The following is a 16,772-nucleotide window of genomic DNA, read 5'->3' as shown; positions in this document are numbered from 1 at the left end:
TGCAGGACAGGGCAAGGCCCTGCCCAGGCCTGGTGGTGGCCCTTGAGTGGGCTGCCCTGTGCGCCTCGGCACCGCAGACAGATCCCAGTGCCAGGAGGCATCCAGACACAGCGCCACGCAGGCCATCCGGGATTCCACAGCCAATAGCACTAATCGCTGCTCGCTTGTCCCCCAGCCCTGAATCGGTCTGAGGAGTTCGCATCTAGACCCGGCATCTGCCCGGTGGTGAGGCCAGAAGCGTCTACCTCGCCATGCACCCTGGATACGGACTGTCCTGGTCTTCAGAAGTGCTGCCCTTCGTCGGGGGGCCCCCGCTGCTCGGCCCCTGCCCCCCGAGGTAGGGCTGAGGCCTGATCTGGGAGAAGGTGGGGGGAGGAGTGAGTTTCTGGTAGCAGCAGCCCGGGTTTGATGGGAAGCCTGCAGCCTGTGCACGGGCCCATTTCACTCATAAAATCGGCCACTGACCCCTCAGGGGGAGAAGTGTGCTCACAGCTGCCCTGAGGGGGTTAGACGTTCCTGGAAAAGCAGGGACCCCAGTTTCCCAAGATTGCCTGGGGAGGCCCTCAGAGCTCCCGGTGAGCTTGCTGGGAGCTGAGCTGTGTCAGAGCTGGGAGGTTTAGGACTGTCTGCTCGTGCAGCCCCACGGGGACCCGAAATCCTTCCCAGGCCCCCGTCTGGCAAGTCAGTGCAGGCCCCCAGGAGAAGAGGTGGTCAAGGTTCAGAGCCAGGGAAACACATATAAACTGTATATATATATATAACGTGCAGTATACAATATATTATAAAACATGAAGTATTAGTATAATATATATCTTATTAGCATAGTATAAAGTAATAGTATACATAATGTAAATATTATGTTACATATAATATATAATGATACTATTATACTGTATACATTATAGTATATATGTTATAAGTAATATGCGTCATGTTATCTAATATACCTTGTGTACAATAGTACATTCTATGGTATAAATAGGACCATAGGTAACATAAGAGAAGCAGGGCAGGGGGTCGGAAGCGTGCCACCCCATTCCCCAGGGGCCTCCTGTGGCCCCCAGCCTGTCCTGGGCCTGAGGCTCATCCCTGTGCCCTCGGGCAGCTCCAGAGGGGAAGCTGGCGAGTTTCTGGTACAACGTGACCGTCCTGGTGAAGATGGACTTCACGGAGCTCCAGCAGGCGGACCCCAGGCTGCTGGATCACATGAGGCTTCTGCACTCCATGGTAGGTATCGGAGTGTCGGGAGGGGTTCCACAGGAGACCCCAACCGACTGACTCTGAACCAAATGTGGATTCTCACTTAAAAACAGCTTGGGGCTTCCCTGGTGGCGCAGTGGTTGAGAGTCCGCCTGCCGATGCAGGGCACACGGGTTCGTGCCCCGGGTCCAGGAGGATCCCACATGCCACGGAGTGGCTGGGCCCATGAGCCATGGCCGCTGAGCCTGCGCGTCCGGAGCCTGTGCTCCGCAACAGGAGGGGCCGCAACAGTGAGGGGCCCCCGTAACGAAAAAAAAAAAAAAAAAAAAAAAAAAACCAGCTTGAAAGAGATACGATTTTTGTGCAATAAAATGCCCTCTCGGAAGGGTGCAGTTTGGTGTGTTTTGAGGTACGTGGCGTGCAAGCCCTACCCTATCACGACATGAAGCTGGAAACTCCTCCTCTTTTCAGGGTCTGTTGCTTAAGGCCCGGGTGCAGCCTTCCCAGGCCCCAGAGCTGTGCCCTTGAGCACCCCTCTCACGCATCCCGAGTTCTGGTTCCCGCTTTAGGGAAGTCCCAGGAGTTCTGGAAGGTGCTGAGATGGGGACCTCTAGACTGGGCTCCTCTGCCTTGGCACTGTCGATGTTTGGGGCTGCATGGCTCTGTCATGGGGCTGCCTGTCCCCACAGGGTTTTGCAGCAGCCCTGGCTCTACCCAAAAGAGGCCAGAAACGTGCCCGGCAGTGACAACCAAAACTGTCTCTAGATGTGGCCACAGGCCCCCTGAGGGGCAAGGCCTGCACCCCACCCCCGGGAGGGAGCCCCAGCCTAGACACAGCTCACGCTTGCTGATGCCTCGGCAGCGCCTTGCAACCAGCAGGACGTCTTCACGCTCTGGGAGTCGCCCCACCCCCGCCCAGGTCCTGGGAGCCCAGCTGGGGGCAGGCACTGCTCACCACCACCTGACGGTGCCTGCCCAGGGTGGTGGTCTGACCTCAGGACCCGCTTCCCAGGTGAGTGCCCTGCAGTCACCCCACGCTGGGAAGGGCCCTGCATTTGTATAATGCTCTGCTGTTGCCTCTTGAAATGCTTAATAATTTTTGAACAAGGGGCTGCACATTTCCTTCCGCACTGGACCCCTCACACTGTGTGCCTGGTCCTTCCTGACTGTCAGGTCCCGTAGATGTGGCCCCTGGGTCATGAAATCAGACCAGAGTTGGCCGGGGTGAGCCCAAAACAGATGGCATACACCCTCACCTTGCTCTGGGCTGTCCAGTAAAACGGCTTGAGAGGTACTCCCAAAGGTCACCTTGACCCAGAAGCCTCTTTAACTGTCCCAGCTAGAAGAGATTTTTGTCTTTTCTTAGCTGGGGATGCCTAGTTGGCCAGTAAGAACATGGCTCTGGAGCCAGACTGCATGGATTCAAATCCCAATACTGTCACTCATCAGCTGTGTGACCTTGCTCAAGTTACTTAACCTCTCTGTGCCTTAGATACCTACTCTATTAAACAGGAATAATCATAAGCCTACATGAGACAGTGGCTGTGAGGTTTAGACAGTACATTAAAAGGCTTAAAATGACGCTGATCCACGTAGGTTCTGAGCTGCTGTGATTGTTGGGTTTTGAATGTTATTGTTCTCGTCACCCTTTGCCTCTTCATGTGTGAAGGTTTCATTCCTCCCCTCAGGAGAGCCTGTCCACATGGGCTCCTGACTGCAGCAGGTGCTGGGCGCCCTAACTAAGGGGTTTGCACGAGGCCAGTGTTGACTTCCTGATCTGCCTCCCCCTGTGAAGGGTTTCAAGTCTGCTGAGGAGGGCGCGGGCTCCAGGGCCCCCAGAACACCTTTCTGGTTTCCAGGGGAGACTTGTGGGTTTGTTGGCAAATCCTGCTTCGGTGATGCCCTTCTGCCTGGTAGTCACGCTGTTTGCCTGTCTTCCCAAGGTAAATATCAATGCTACCTTGAGATTTCGGGATATTAGACTGGAACAAAAAGAATTCATATGAAATGAGAAAAGGGATCATTCAATTTCAGAAAATATCAGATGTGGTTTGACGTCCAGTTCCCCAATTCCAGACCTGATTCTCTGTTGTCAGCTGCAAGGACGGGGACCGGTGGGGGGACCCTGGTTGACCGGTGTCTCTTCCTGGGACTGCGGTAGCAGACCACACAGCAGAGGTCCGCTCCAGGCGTCTCCTTAGCTTCTCCCTGTGTCCTCACATTGTTTCCTCTGCCAGTGTCTGACTGTGTCCAAACGTCTTCTTTGTGGAAGGACACCAGTCATCTTGGACCAAGGCCCACCCTAATGAGCTCATCTTAACTAACTACATCTGCAACGGCCCTATCTCCAAATAAGGTCACATTCTGAGGTTCTGGGGGATTAGGACTCCAACATGGGGATTTTTTTGGGGGAGGGGGACACAATTCAACCCCAAAGTATTTATAATCTGGTTTGCAGGACTTTATTGGAATGACAACAGAAGTAAAAATATTGGAGAGAGTTTTTTGCTGCACAGGAGAATGGTGTGTGGGGTGTGTGTGTGTGTGTGTGTGTGTGTGTGTGTGTGTGTTGTGTGTGTGTGTGTGCAATTAATTTTAACGTCCCTAGGCCTCTGTCTCCCTGTCTGTCCGATGGGCGCGTCCTTCCACCACCTGATGCTCTGACTCTGGTTTCACAGGTCACCAGTGCCCTGCAGCCACTGGACACCGCTGTCCACCACTTGCACTCGGCCGGGGGGGACACCTCAATCACGGTGTCCCGGCTGCTGCTGGGTCTGCCGCAGCCGGAGCCTGTGGCCCGCATCTCCGCGGCGCTGGACGGCGTGGTGAAACGCATCTATGAAGTGATTGACATCCGGGTGCAAGGTGTGGCTTCCCTTTGTTGTCCCCTTGGGGGCAGGGACCGCCGGAGTGGGAGAATCATCCAGTGGGTGAGGGGCGGTCAGACCCACCTTTAGCTCATCCCAGCCCAGAGTTTAAACTCCAAGTTCCGAAGCCGAGATTTTGAGAACTCGTTCTGTGCTAGCATCCCCTTCCCCTCCCCTCCTTCCGGCCTCCTCCTAAGCCTCTCACGTCCAGTTTCTCCTTCCATCCAGGTGGAGGCTGGAGAACAAATCCTAGAACAGCACACAAATAACCCATTTGCTCAGTTCTTGGGTTCCCAAATTTCCTTGTGGCCTCTTTCCCACCCTCGCTAAGGACATCCTTACATCTCGAAGGCTCTTAAAGCAGAGTTGGCACAAATCTGAGTTTGGTGCAGCAGATAGATGTGTTTCTGGAAGAAATTACCTGGCTTTTCTTTTCTTTTCTTTTCTTTTTTCTGTCCATGTCAGGGTTTGGCAAACTTTCTGAAGAAGGCCAGATAGTAAATATTTTTGGCTGTGGGCCACATGGCCTGTTTCAACAGCTCAGCTTTGCAAAGTGGCATGAAAGTAACCTTGGACAGTCCGTGAGCAGACGGCTGGGCTCCAACAGCACTTTCCTTCCCACTACAGAAGGCAGCTGGAGTTTGCTGCACCCTTAGGAGGATGGCCGCTCTCCTGAGGCAGCTCTTTCTATGCCGCTGAAGGTCACACAGAAAGACGCCAGGGTCTGGAGCCCAGGGAAAGCTCTAGTGATGGCATTCCCTTCAACTCTGCAAATGTTCTTGAAAACCAAACCGAGCAGCGCCCTTAAACCAAGTGCTTGTCTCGTCCGTTCTGACAGGTTTCCGTCTGGAGACCCTAGAAACTCCCCAGCAGGTGAACCAGGAGGGGTTAGCTCACGAGGCAGCGAGAGAGAAGACACGCGGCAGGGCCCGCGGGCGCGTCCGCGGGAGGGGGTCAGAGAGACTCCGTTATGGGGTGCGGCTCTGATTGGGTGACTGAGGAGAGGGAGGGGTAAGGGAGTGGGGCTTGTTCTAGGTTGGATGCTGTCAGAAAGCAGAGGCAGTTCTGTGATTGGGTATTTCAATCAATCTCCTCCGCGGGGAGGGGTAACCAGCATGAAGACGAGCTAGGATTAGTAAAGAATGAACAGCCCCTCACTGCGGCCAAGAGAGCGGTTGGTGCTCGGTGGGTGACGGTGGCCTTTTTTTTCCGTCTGGCTTAGATAAAAGGGTGATATGGCCTTGCTCGGTCCTGGCGGCAGAGAAGCCTGGCTTCCTGATCTGGGCAGGTGCACCCGCTCGACAGGAGAGGGCCAGGCCCCTTCTGCAGGTCAAGGGCTGCTCTGCCCTATTTCTCCATCCATACACTGCCGTCCACAGGATAGATGCTTGGGAAGGATGTCTGGACCTCATGATTTCAGACTCAACACAGCCCCAAAGTGATCTGCTCGGGCCACAGCGCCCACCCAAGCACATGGAGCTGTGCCTTGAGCCGTGGGCCAGCTGCTCCGGTGAAGAGGGTTGTGACCGATGGGGCCTCTGAGGCAGGGCATCAAGAGGCCCCTGGGGACCGCAGCCCAAACCACTTCCTCAGCTCGTGCGATACACATCTAGAGGTTAATGGGAAGGACCGATGGCCCTGATGAGTATTCTCACCTGTTCTCCTTTCCCACAGACGTAGATGAATGTTCCTATGACGAACTCAACGCCTGCGCTGGGAGGGGACGGTGTCTAAACATGGAGGGCTCGTACCAGTGCCTCAGTCACCCGGAGTCGCCCACCTCGTCCCCCCAGAAGCTGGATGGCAGCTGTGAAGGTGAGCGACCGGGCTCTCCAGGTGGGGAAGGAAGGCCTTAAGGAAGCCTCAGTTGAGATGCAGACACACCTTATCCCCTTTGGCCTCTAGAATTCTCTCTTCTTTCTGGAACCTGATTTATGGCTTTAACGACATTGTTACGGGAGTGCAAGGATAAGTCGCTCCCAGTCTCAGCACCGTGGCCACTTGTTTTTATTTTCTCCTGTTTCCTTCCGGTGTTTTCGTTTTGACCTTATTTAAATCCTGCCACGTATTCAATTTTGTATTTTGTTTTCTTCACTTCCCATTATGTCATGTAAAGGTTTCCAAGAAGCAACCTTGTCTTCATAATTACGGTTTTCAATGCTCGAGTAACAGTGGTATGCTATAGCAGGGATGCAATGCTCTTAGCTATTTCCCTTGTGGGGGACTTGTATGTCACCTCCAACATTCCTCTCTGAACACTACAACTTTCGCTAGCATTGTGAAGTGGTTGGGGAGAATCTTGTTATAACTGGGTTGGAATAAATTAGTGATTTAATCCTCATGTTCTTTTCCCTTTAAGGGGAGAGGGGTGATTGAGTGGTGGCTATTCCTAGGGTCTCTGGAGTTTTAAAAATGCACCTACCAGCCCCACCTCTGCAGCCAGACTCGCCTGTCCTGTGCCCTGGGGGCTTTGTCCGATTAGAACTGTGCATCTCCTCTGTGCACGATGTACCCACAAAGCTTTGCACAGAATCCCAGCAGCCCGTCCTAGATCTCCTGCGCTGTGGCCTCAGGGGGGAGCAACCCGACCCGCCATGTGAACAGAAGTTTGGAATATACAGTTATTGACAATACTCTGCTCGGTTATCTGAGAAGACATCAGACTCTGTTCACAGGCAGGAGTGCTGCCAAACTGCCACGCTGACAGCTCGACATAAACAGGGAAAGCGCACCACCCCGACCTCAGTTCCAACAGGGCAGAAAAGACAAAGCCGGTGTCTCCCGATCAGAAAGTTAGAGCGAATTCCAATCGCATATGGTGAAGGGAAACAGCACATGTTTTAAATTTAGAAGCTAATATAATAAATGAGCTATCTGCTGGAACGGGTAAGAGGTACAGACCCGTGGAAAATACAGCGCAAATTTCAGATGCTTTTCTTGTGAAATTAGTCACCCAGTTAATGACACACAGGGCAGCTGGATTCTTGCACAAGAAAACCCCTAAGAAATATTGCCCGGTTTGCACTTCACGTTCCAGGAACACATTCTGCTTTTAGGATGGAGTGGAACTGTATTCAAGGGTCATCCTAACTCCCTCCGACATGGTCCCCTACCCAGCTGAAGACTGATAGCTACTCAGCTCCATAAAGAACCATCTTCTGAGGTGGCTGCTTGGTGAGGGCAGGGCCACCGCTGGACAGTCCACTAGGCTGCGAAGGATTACTGCTCAAGTTCACAAACCTGATCTATAGTCAGGTTTTCGACGACTGAATGCTCAGCGTCTTGGCTCAAATGCCCAGTGTTTCTACCTTTACAAGGTTCAGGTGTCCAGCTGACAGGTCCAGGGCTTAAAGAGGAGCAGAGACTGGCACGGGAGATCACGGGAAAGCCCACTGCCCTGGCAGCACCCTTCCTGCCCCGCCAGACACAGGTCAGGGCTGCCTGGAAGGAACAAAGGCCCAGACCCGTGGACACAGCGAATCTGACATGCTTCCCTCAGATCGGTGTCGACTCCTGAATTCAGGTTCACAACCGCAGCCCGGGGAGGGCCGCAGGGCAGTGGCACCCAGGGATCACACCCGGTCAAGAATTGGGCTTATCTTCTGGGGCCGCATTTTCAGAGGGAGGGACGTTGCAAAGCCAAAGGGCAGTGACAGAAAGCGTCCTGGCCAATGAACTGAAATCCAAGTCAGAGGGAAGAAGGAAGGGTCAGGAAAGAAGGATTATTTCCGGCTTGGAGTATCTCAGGTTCTGTCCTCCAGAAGAGGGCTTAGCCTTGGTGTGTCAGAAGTTGGCTGATTTCACAGCAACACAAAGACCTTCCCAACAAGTTGTACCTTCTCACCAATAGCGGCCTTGAAAACTACTTAAAGACGCGTGGGTAGGTGGATTCATTTCCTGGGCCTGTGTAACAAAACGGCACACACTTGGGGGTTTAAGACAACAGAAGTTTATTCTCTCACGGTTCTGGAGGGCAGAAGCCCACCATCGTTATCACTGGGTTCAAGTCCAGGTGTCGGCAGGGCCAGGTTCCCTGCGGAGGCTCTAGGGGAGACCCTTCTCTGCCTCACCCTTCTTCTGAGGGCTGCACGAATCCCCTGGCTCGTGGCCACATCGCTCCCATCTTCAAGGCCAACGTCTTCAATCCTCTCTCTGTTCCCTTTGCACGTGGCCTTCTCTTCTGTGTGTGCGCGTGCATCCTCTCTCCCGACTCTCTCTTGCGATCGCATTTAAGCCCCACCTGGATCATCCAGGACAGTCTCCTCTTGAGATCCTTAACTTCGTCAGACCTGCAAAGACCCTTTTTCCAAATAAGGTCACATTTCCAGGTTCCAGGGATTAGGAGCTGCTATCTTTGGAGGTCATTACCCAGTCTATTGCCGGTGGTGGGACAGTTTAGGAGTGCAGCATGGGAACTTGGTCATGAGTCATTGGACGGCTTTGCCATTGACTCTCGACTTGACCTTTCTAGGCCTCGGTTTCGTCCTCTGTAAAATGGGATCATAGTACAGTAGAACCTAGTACCTGGTATTGTTAGAAGGGCTGCGTGGAATGACACGCCCGCTGCCACAGCCCTCAGCCGACGGCAGCTCTAAGTGTGTCACTGATGGCCTGGCGGGCAGCATGATGCCTGTAGTGGGAGGGGGTGCCCATAGCGCCGTGGGTGTCCCCACAGCCCCGTGTCCCCACTGCTGCTACGACACTGGCCACGCTGGCTTGGACATCCCATGTGTGTGTCTGGCATCGCTGTGGACCTTAATCCATCCTTGTTTCCATCACTGTGCTGGATACCTAGTAGGTGCTCAATAAATGTCAAACCGTATGAAATCGCCACTGTGGTTGGTCAAACACGGTTGGATCCGGACAATTGTAAACGTCTCAAGGTAATCAATTGGAGAAAGAGCTACACAAATGTTCGGCTGTAGCATTCTCTGCAGGGAGGACTTATTTCTATGGATGAGAGGGCCACACGCCCACAGCGCCTTAGCTGCAGGGACCATGGGCAGACGGCAGCTTCTGCAGATGCTTCTGAGGGTTTCATAGCCGTCGAAACCACCCTGTTGGTGTCTCCTTATCCCAGTGTTCTAGGGACCCTCTGGCATCTTAATTTAAACAGTGAATATGTCTCCAGCCAGCCTGATACCCTCTCAGACTTCCTAAACGCCAGTCCCGGAGTTCTTTCCAACACCTAGGGGACCCTTCCTATTTTAATTCCCCTCAGCCTGGAGGCACGCGTGCTTGGCCCATAATACGGATTCGTTTGCCGTTCCACATCGAGTGATGCCTGAATGGCAACCAGGACGTGGGGTTGCAACCTTGTTGCGAGCTGCATGCGGCAACCAGGCCTCAGGCCTCGTTCTCAGCCTCACTGTCCTATTTGCCAGGTGTCGTGTGGCCACCTGCGGGATTGAAAGAATGTTGGGTGTTGTATGGTTTGCGTGAATCAGAACATTCAGTGCTTTTAGCAGATTTTTAGAAAAGTTGTAGCTTTTCCTTACTTTCTCAGTGACACGTTCCTGGGGACACAGACCAAAAAGTTACGTGGTTATTAGACCCCCAGAAGGTGATTGTCTTGATTTCATGGTCCCAGTGGCCGGGAGGTAGGGGTGAGACCCACGGTCTCAGGGCCTGAGCTGCTGTCCAGTCCTCAGCTGAAACAAAGGACAGTGTCATAAAGAATGAAAACCACCTGTGAGACAAAGGCACAGAAAAATACTGGACAATTCAGTGAAAAGGACAAACGCGTCTCCTTCAAAGCACACGCTACCTCTGCATGCAAGGAGAGTTTTCAGGAAGCTGCAAGAATTTAGATGGAGGGAGGGTTGGGTTCACCTGTCTCTCCAGCATCCACCAGTTTATATCCGTGCTTTGCGGGGACCTGCAGGGGCTCACGGTAGGGGAGCACATCCACAGGGCACTGCCATTTCTAAAGGGCAGCTCAGGGAGGACCCAGAAGGGCTGAGCTGCAGGATGAGGCTGGGTCACCAGTCTTGATCCTGAGCCTCTTGGCAGCCAAGGCAAAAAGGGAAATGGGTTGAATTGTGCCAATTTTAATTTTTACTGAAAGGAAGCGTACACATTTGTCGGAAAGACAATTCTTTTGTAATATTAGAAAGCATATATCCTACGAATCCTTACAGGAAGGGCTTTGGAAACTTCACATATATTTTAATTCTTTTTTCTTTACTGTGGTTTTGCAAAAGATTTTTAAAAAATCTCCTCATCGCTTGTTTCTTATAGAAATCAAATTCTGCTGTAAAAATGGTGGTGTCTATAGACTGAGGGCACCCTAGGCTTTGTATAATTCATATTGACCAGGTGCCAGCTGTGAAGCCAGAGTTTTTCTCCCCCAAAAAGACATTTAATTCCATCTGAGCATTAAAATACATATTGGTTGTTGTATTTGCGTATTACTCCCTAAAGCATGAATGTCGATATGAAAACGCAGGACACCTCAGCCTGACTCCGGAGTCCTGCTTCCCCATGGGCCATTGTTTGGGTGACGAATTAGCCGAGCAGAAGACCTCGGGCAAATGATCAAGTACTTGTGGCTCAGAAGAGCAGGCCCTTTGAATCTGTGTTGAGACAGCATTTATAAATGTAGCCCAGAAACATCACACCCTGCGTTAATCTGCTCAGGCTGCCGTAACACACACCACAGACTGCGGGGCTTAAACAACAGGAAGTTACTCTCTCACAGTCCAGAGGCTGGAAGTCCAAGAGCAAGGTGTTGGCAGGCTCGTGCCTTCAGAGGCCTCTTGGCATGCAGACGGCCGTCTCCTCCCCGTGTCCTCACGTGGTCCTCCCTCTACCTGGCTGTGTCCTCATCTCCTGTTCTATAAGGACACGAGTCAGGTCGGATTAGGGCCACCCTGATGACCTCACTTTAACTTAACAAGTTGTCTAATGACTTTGTCTCCAAATACGGCCACATTTTGAGGCACTGGGGGGTTAGGACCCACACACGAGTTTTAGGGGAACACAGCTCAGCCCATCACACTCCATAATGACCACAGCTACAAAAACAGCTTGTTGTTTTCATGGCTTGGCTATTGTAAATAATGCTGTAATGAACATGGGGTGCCGGTATCCCTTTGAGTTAGTGATTTTGTTTCCTTCATATAAATTACTAGGAAAGGAATTGCTGGATCATATGGTAGTTTCATTTTTCATTTCTTGAGGAACCTCCATACCGTCCTCTATAGTGGCTGCACCGATTTACATTCCCACCAGCCGCGCACGAGGGTTCCCTTTTCTCCACACCCTCTCCAGCATTTCTTACCTCTTGTCTTTCTGATAACAGCCATTCTAGCAGGTGTGAGGTGATACCTCACTGCGGTTTTGATTTGCATTTCCCAGATGGTCAGTGATACTGAGCACATTTTCACGTGCCTGTTGGCCATCTGTGTGTCTTCTCTGGAAAAATGTCTATTCAGATCCATTGCCCATTTTAAAATGGGATTATGATTATTGTTTTTATTTTTGCTAATGAGTTGTATGATTTTTATATTTTGGATATTAACCCCTTATCAGATATATGATTTGCAGATTTTCCTCCCGGTGTGTAGGCTGCCTTTTCATTTTGTGGATGGTTTCAAGCGGGACCGAAGTTTTTCACTTTGATGTCGGCCCACTTGTTGACTTTTGTTTCTGTTGCTTCTCTCTGACGTTTTCTATGTCTTCCTCCTTCTGCCCTTTTGCAGACTGCCCTCCCATCAGAGACCTCGTGGTCCTCAACGTCACCAGCAGCAGCTTTCAAGTGTCTTGGAGTTTAAACTCCACCCAGAACTGCACTTTCCAGGTGCAGGTTTACCAGGCTGAGGAGCTGCTCAGGAACGCCAGCACCCGGGGGACGAGCCTGGAGGTGGCTGGGCTGGAGGCCGGAGTGCTGTATGCGGTGAGGACCAGCTACCAGGGGTGCTGGGCCAACGTCACCACCACGGTCACTGTCAAGACTGGTAAGGCCACATGTCTGAAATCCACATGACCTGTGAGTCTGTCTCTCCAGCCTAGTCTGCTGGCCCCGGTGATTCCAATCACGTGCTTCCTACGAGCAGGGCAGGGGCCGTCACTGACCTGGCCCCAACTCTCCTGGGGGGCAGTGAGTGCGCCCTGTGTCCCGGAGCAGTGCCACGGTGCTCGTGGCCCAGCACAGGCTCCCCTCGCTCCCCTGCATCTCATCCTGACTGGGGGCTCTTCTGACACCTGGGGTGATGAGGGCTCTGTGAAGATCCCATCTTGCTGTGGTTTGAAGGACGCATAATGCAGTCAGAGAGAGTGAAGCCCAACGTATAGTAGAGCAGAAGGGGGAGCGGTTCGCGCGCATCGAAGGAACTTTTGCCGCACTTAATTCCACCCAGCTGAGTCTGTATAACTTCCCCAAACCCAAGAGCTGAGCATCTGGAAGATCGTCACGAAGTATGCCTCATTTCCCATGCCGTGCACTTGCAAAGCTAACATGATGCCCACTGCATCGGAGCCCTGGAGAAATTTTTGCCCCAAATAAACACAGCGTAGGCATGAATTGGGGATTCCAGTGTCCAGGAGGCAGCTGGCGTGACCCACGTGACTCTGCCAGGTGGCCGACACTGGCCCTGCCCCGTGATGCCACCTCCCCTCTGCCTGGTCGTGGTGCTACCCTGGTGGTGTAGACCTCTGTCAGGTTCGGCCCGGGGAGTTCCCTCCTAGGCTGGCCTCTGGCAGCGGGACGTGGAAGTGTGCGTACGGACAGTGTGGCTCTGAGACATTCTGGTCTTGGGACCGGAGCTGGGTAGGAGACCCAGCCTGGGGGTTCAGAGCAGGCAGAGGGCAGAAATCACTGTATGAAAGATGCTATGGTGGGGGGGAAGGTTGTGGGGAGGGATAGATTGGGAGTCTGGGACGGACATAAACACACTACTATATTTAAGATAGATAACCAACAAGGACCTGCTGTATAGCACAGGGAACTCCGCTCAGTACTCTGTAATAACCTAAATGGGAAAAGAATCTGAAAAAGAATAGATATATGTATATGTACAACTGATTCACATTGCTGTACACCTGAAACTAACACAACATGGTTAGTCAACTATACTCCAATATAAAATAAAAATTTTAAAAAAAAGCACCCTCTGGGGGTTCTGCCTCACGGGTAGGGATAACGCCAGTGACAGTGATGGTGGCAGTGAATGAGTGAGGGCTGGGGGGGTCTGGCCTACACCCTTTATGCACTGATGGGGGCCGACCCCTGCTAAAGGGCAAACACGCAGAACAGGCCCCCAGAGCCCCCAGACCCCGGCCATGCAAAAACTCGAGCCCTTGACTTTGCACAGCCTCTAACTTCCAAACCTGTGCCACCTTACCCTCTTGTTTTATTTTCAAGTTGCTCCACGGAGAAAATGGGGGAACACTCTTTTCCCTTTGAGGAAACTGGGACCGTGAGGGGCTCCATCCCCACACATCACTTCCACCCTCTGTCCCCCCACAACTCATCTCAGAAGTGAAAATTGGTGGGACCAACATCCCAGCGCGAATTCATCTCAGTTGGGACGGGCGGTAGGAACATGCAGCTCTGCCCCAACCCCATGGACTCTGTGCCCTCAGGAAAAAATACCTACATTCCAACGCAGAGGAGATAATTTGGAAGATTCCATAAGACTCCTGATTACAAGCTGATTCCTTCCCCAGCTGGATTCTCGTTCCTTCTCTGTATTGTAGAAATGCCTTATGTTTGCAGAGCCCTATTTTTTTTTTTAAGAAGCTCGATTCACTTTAAAGGTCTTAGCTAATTCATTTGACATTATTAAATGCTTGCTGTGTTGGAGGCCATAGAGATTATCGTAGCAGTGGAGACCCGGGGCCTCACGGTAAGTCTGGATTCCCGAAGCACTGGTGGATACCCACCTCCTGAGAGGCTCTGTGATGTGGGCAGGACCGGAGCCTGGGAATCCCGGACCCTAAGGGATACTCGTTCCTCTTGCTAAGGTGGGAGAAGGTTCAGAGGGGCCCCCGTCTAGAAATGTACGCTATACAACGTTGGTGTCATTTCTGGGGCTGTGTGCGTGCAGCGGTGATAATCTCTGCCCCACTGGCCCGAAGCTCACTGGCTGGTGGAGAGCCAGGGTGGGACACACTGTGAGTGCCTTCAGATCATTAGAATTTAGATCGTGGCTGCAGGGTCTGCTGTAGACGTGGGTTTCATTCTTGGTATCGAAAGAGACATGCTCCCATGTCCCATCTTGAATCTTTTCCAGGTTTGCTTATGTCCAAAGAAAAGGACACGTCCCTTACAGGCTGACCAACCCTATCGTTTTGTCTGGGACAGAGTAGGTTCTTGAGAGGTGGGACTTCTGGTGGGAAAATGGGAAAGTCCCAGAGAAATCAGGATGAACTTGTCCCCTGAGTGTCAGGGGCCTGGCTGGGGCGTGCGCCAAGGAAAGCAGCGGCCACACTGGGTGAGGAATCGCGGGAGGGGCCTTCGGACCCTACGTGGCTGGTTGAACCCCAGTTCCCGCCGGTGTGAGCCATGTGACGTCTGTAACTTGTCCCCCTGCTTTGGCTCTAAAAGTGTGTGTCTATGTCTGAGTTCCCTTCACTCCAGCGTAGAGGCATATATTCCTCATGCTGATTTCCCCCAATGTGGCCACCAAAACTAAGACTCATGCCTCAATCTGTTTTCCAAAAAATTCTCCTCCAAAGAGTAGGAGAGATTGGAAAACATTGACAGAAAAGCGTGTGACTCGCGCTCCCCGGATTTCAGCTCATTTGTGTCATCGTCTGTCTCAGATGCCCAGGTGTTCGAAGTCACTGTCAGGATCCTAAACCGCAACGTGACAGAGGGGCTGCTGGACCGTGGGAGCCCCGAGTTCCAGAACTTCTCCCAGCAGCTACTGCACGAGGTAAAGCCCGGCAGAGGAGCTTTCTGAGAGTTGGAGCCAGAAACCCGCCCTGTGCCCCCTTTTATGCGTGACTTAAAATAGGTTTGGGGACAAACCAACTTTGATTCAAACGGGCTGGACCACTTGATGGCTCGGCTGGGTTTTTTGTCGAACCTTCTGTTTGGGGGACCTGGGGCCTCTGCCCTCCTTCTTTGGGGCAGCTTCATTGCGTAAGCATTTACCAGTGATCAAAGCATCCGTTCCTCCCTGGGGCTGAAGGCGGGCACCAGCATGAGGCTTGGGGGAACCAGGCCAGTAGCAGCTATCATCTATCCTGGGATGCTGAGCTGGAGAAAAAAGCGACTTGCCAACCTGTCAGTAGCTGGGAGAGGGCTAGGATTTGGCCCTTCTTGCAAGCTAGTAAGTTAGCCTGTGGCATGGATGCTGGCAGAGGACACGAGATGCCTGGGTCAGAGACAAAGGACTCCCTCCCTCACAGCACAGCGGGCGGCACGAGCATCACGTTGGTGCCAGGTCCCCTGCTGGCCCCCAAGTCCCACGGGGGTGATGCAGAGGGAGCCCGGTGGGTGACGCACATGCAGTGCATCTGCATCACAGCTGAGGACCCCCATGCAAACCTGCCTAAACCTTGCTCCAGAGATATGTTATCTTTACCACATCAGACGGTGAACAGATCTGCTCTACTCTGGACGGGGCCATCCTCTCTCTCCCAAGGCTGTTCATCATAGAAACGTCTTGGAAAGATATTCTGAAACAAGAGGGCAGTCCAGGCTTCTACTTGCAGAATGTGTGCACATGGGAGGGATGGAAGGAGGGTCGCCTCTCAATGTTCACTTGCAGAGAGGAGTTGGTTTTTGAACTTTCCTGGAGAATCCTCCCTTGTTTCTAGCAGTAATTCGCCTGTGGGTGCAGGAGTGGTGTAGGAGGAATGTGGGCGAGGCTTGGGTCTCCTTGCTCGGGCACAGGTGCCCCTGATCACCTGGCTGTGCCTGTTTCCTGGGGATACAGCCCAGTGGGAGGGGGGCAGCTCCGAAGAGCCACGGGATTGCTGCTTTCGTCCATCAGTCCATCCAGCCATCTCTCTCACACACACGTTATCTTCGCACCGGTTTCCAGGGCACCCAGAGTGGGCCGTGCATCTAGGGCTGCAGGATGGAGATCCGACTGTCATGGTCTCTGAGTCCTTACCAAGACGGAGCAGGCCCGGCCACCTGTCCCAGGGCTGCAGTGAGCTGGAGGGGGTAACTCTGCTGTCCCCGAGGAGGGTGGCTGGGCGCCCCCTCTTGGTCAGGAAGAGGACACGTGGATTCTGGGAACCATCCACGTGTCACACCCGGGGCCCCGCTGACTGGCTTTGAAGGCTTTGATGGAAAAGTCTGCTGTCTCTGAGCATCTGTTGCCTCTTCTGGGCCAGGTTGCAGCCTCCTTTCCTCCGGCGCTTTCTGACTTGTACCGAAGAGGGAAGCTGAGGATGCAGGTTGTGTCTCTCCGGGCCGGAAGCGTGGTGGTGAGGCTCAGACTGACGGTGCAGGACCCCGAGTTCCCGGTGGGCGTGTCCACGCTGTCCCCCATGCTCCCGCCTCTGTGGGCGAGCACCGTGTTCCAGGTGGACCAGTCGGAGACGCTTGTGCAAGGTGGGTCCTCCTCTCCGTGCCCAGGTTGTGCCACCCCGATGCCCTCCAAAGTCCAGGCTGCGTTAGTCCTGATCAACATTCACTTTGTTCCAAAAGATGAAGCAAATGAAATTTGAGTCCGTATTCTGTGTTCTTCCATGGGGACTGGGGCCTAGGGCTGCCGCCCCGAAACAGTGAGCCCACCTGTGTCC

General features: G+C 52.9%; 1 protein-coding gene across 2 annotated transcripts in view; it reads left to right on the top strand.

The window, feature by feature from the left end:
• Positions 1-16,772, top strand: part of UMODL1 (uromodulin like 1) — a 60,778-nt gene that overhangs the window by 10,659 nt on the left and 33,347 nt on the right. For both annotated transcript variants that reach the window (XM_027090913.1, XM_027090832.1), the window contains exons 3-9: positions 176-337; positions 1,106-1,227; positions 3,879-4,065; positions 5,742-5,882; positions 11,771-12,025; positions 14,835-14,947; positions 16,362-16,581. In XM_027090913.1, the coding sequence (XP_026946714.1) occupies positions 176-337; positions 1,106-1,227; positions 3,879-4,065; positions 5,742-5,882; positions 11,771-12,025; positions 14,835-14,947; positions 16,362-16,581 (1,200 nt within the window). The remainder of the gene's footprint in view (positions 1-175; positions 338-1,105; positions 1,228-3,878; positions 4,066-5,741; positions 5,883-11,770; positions 12,026-14,834; positions 14,948-16,361; positions 16,582-16,772) is intronic.

This window comes from Aethalodelphis obliquidens, unplaced genomic scaffold (genome assembly GCF_003676395.1).
Source record: "Aethalodelphis obliquidens isolate GAN/ISIS:26980383/991018 unplaced genomic scaffold, ASM367639v1 scaffold1, whole genome shotgun sequence".
NCBI lineage: Eukaryota > Metazoa > Chordata > Mammalia > Artiodactyla > Delphinidae > Aethalodelphis > Aethalodelphis obliquidens.
Note: the sequence above shows the minus strand (reverse complement) of the source record. Positions and strands in the feature narration are given on the sequence as shown.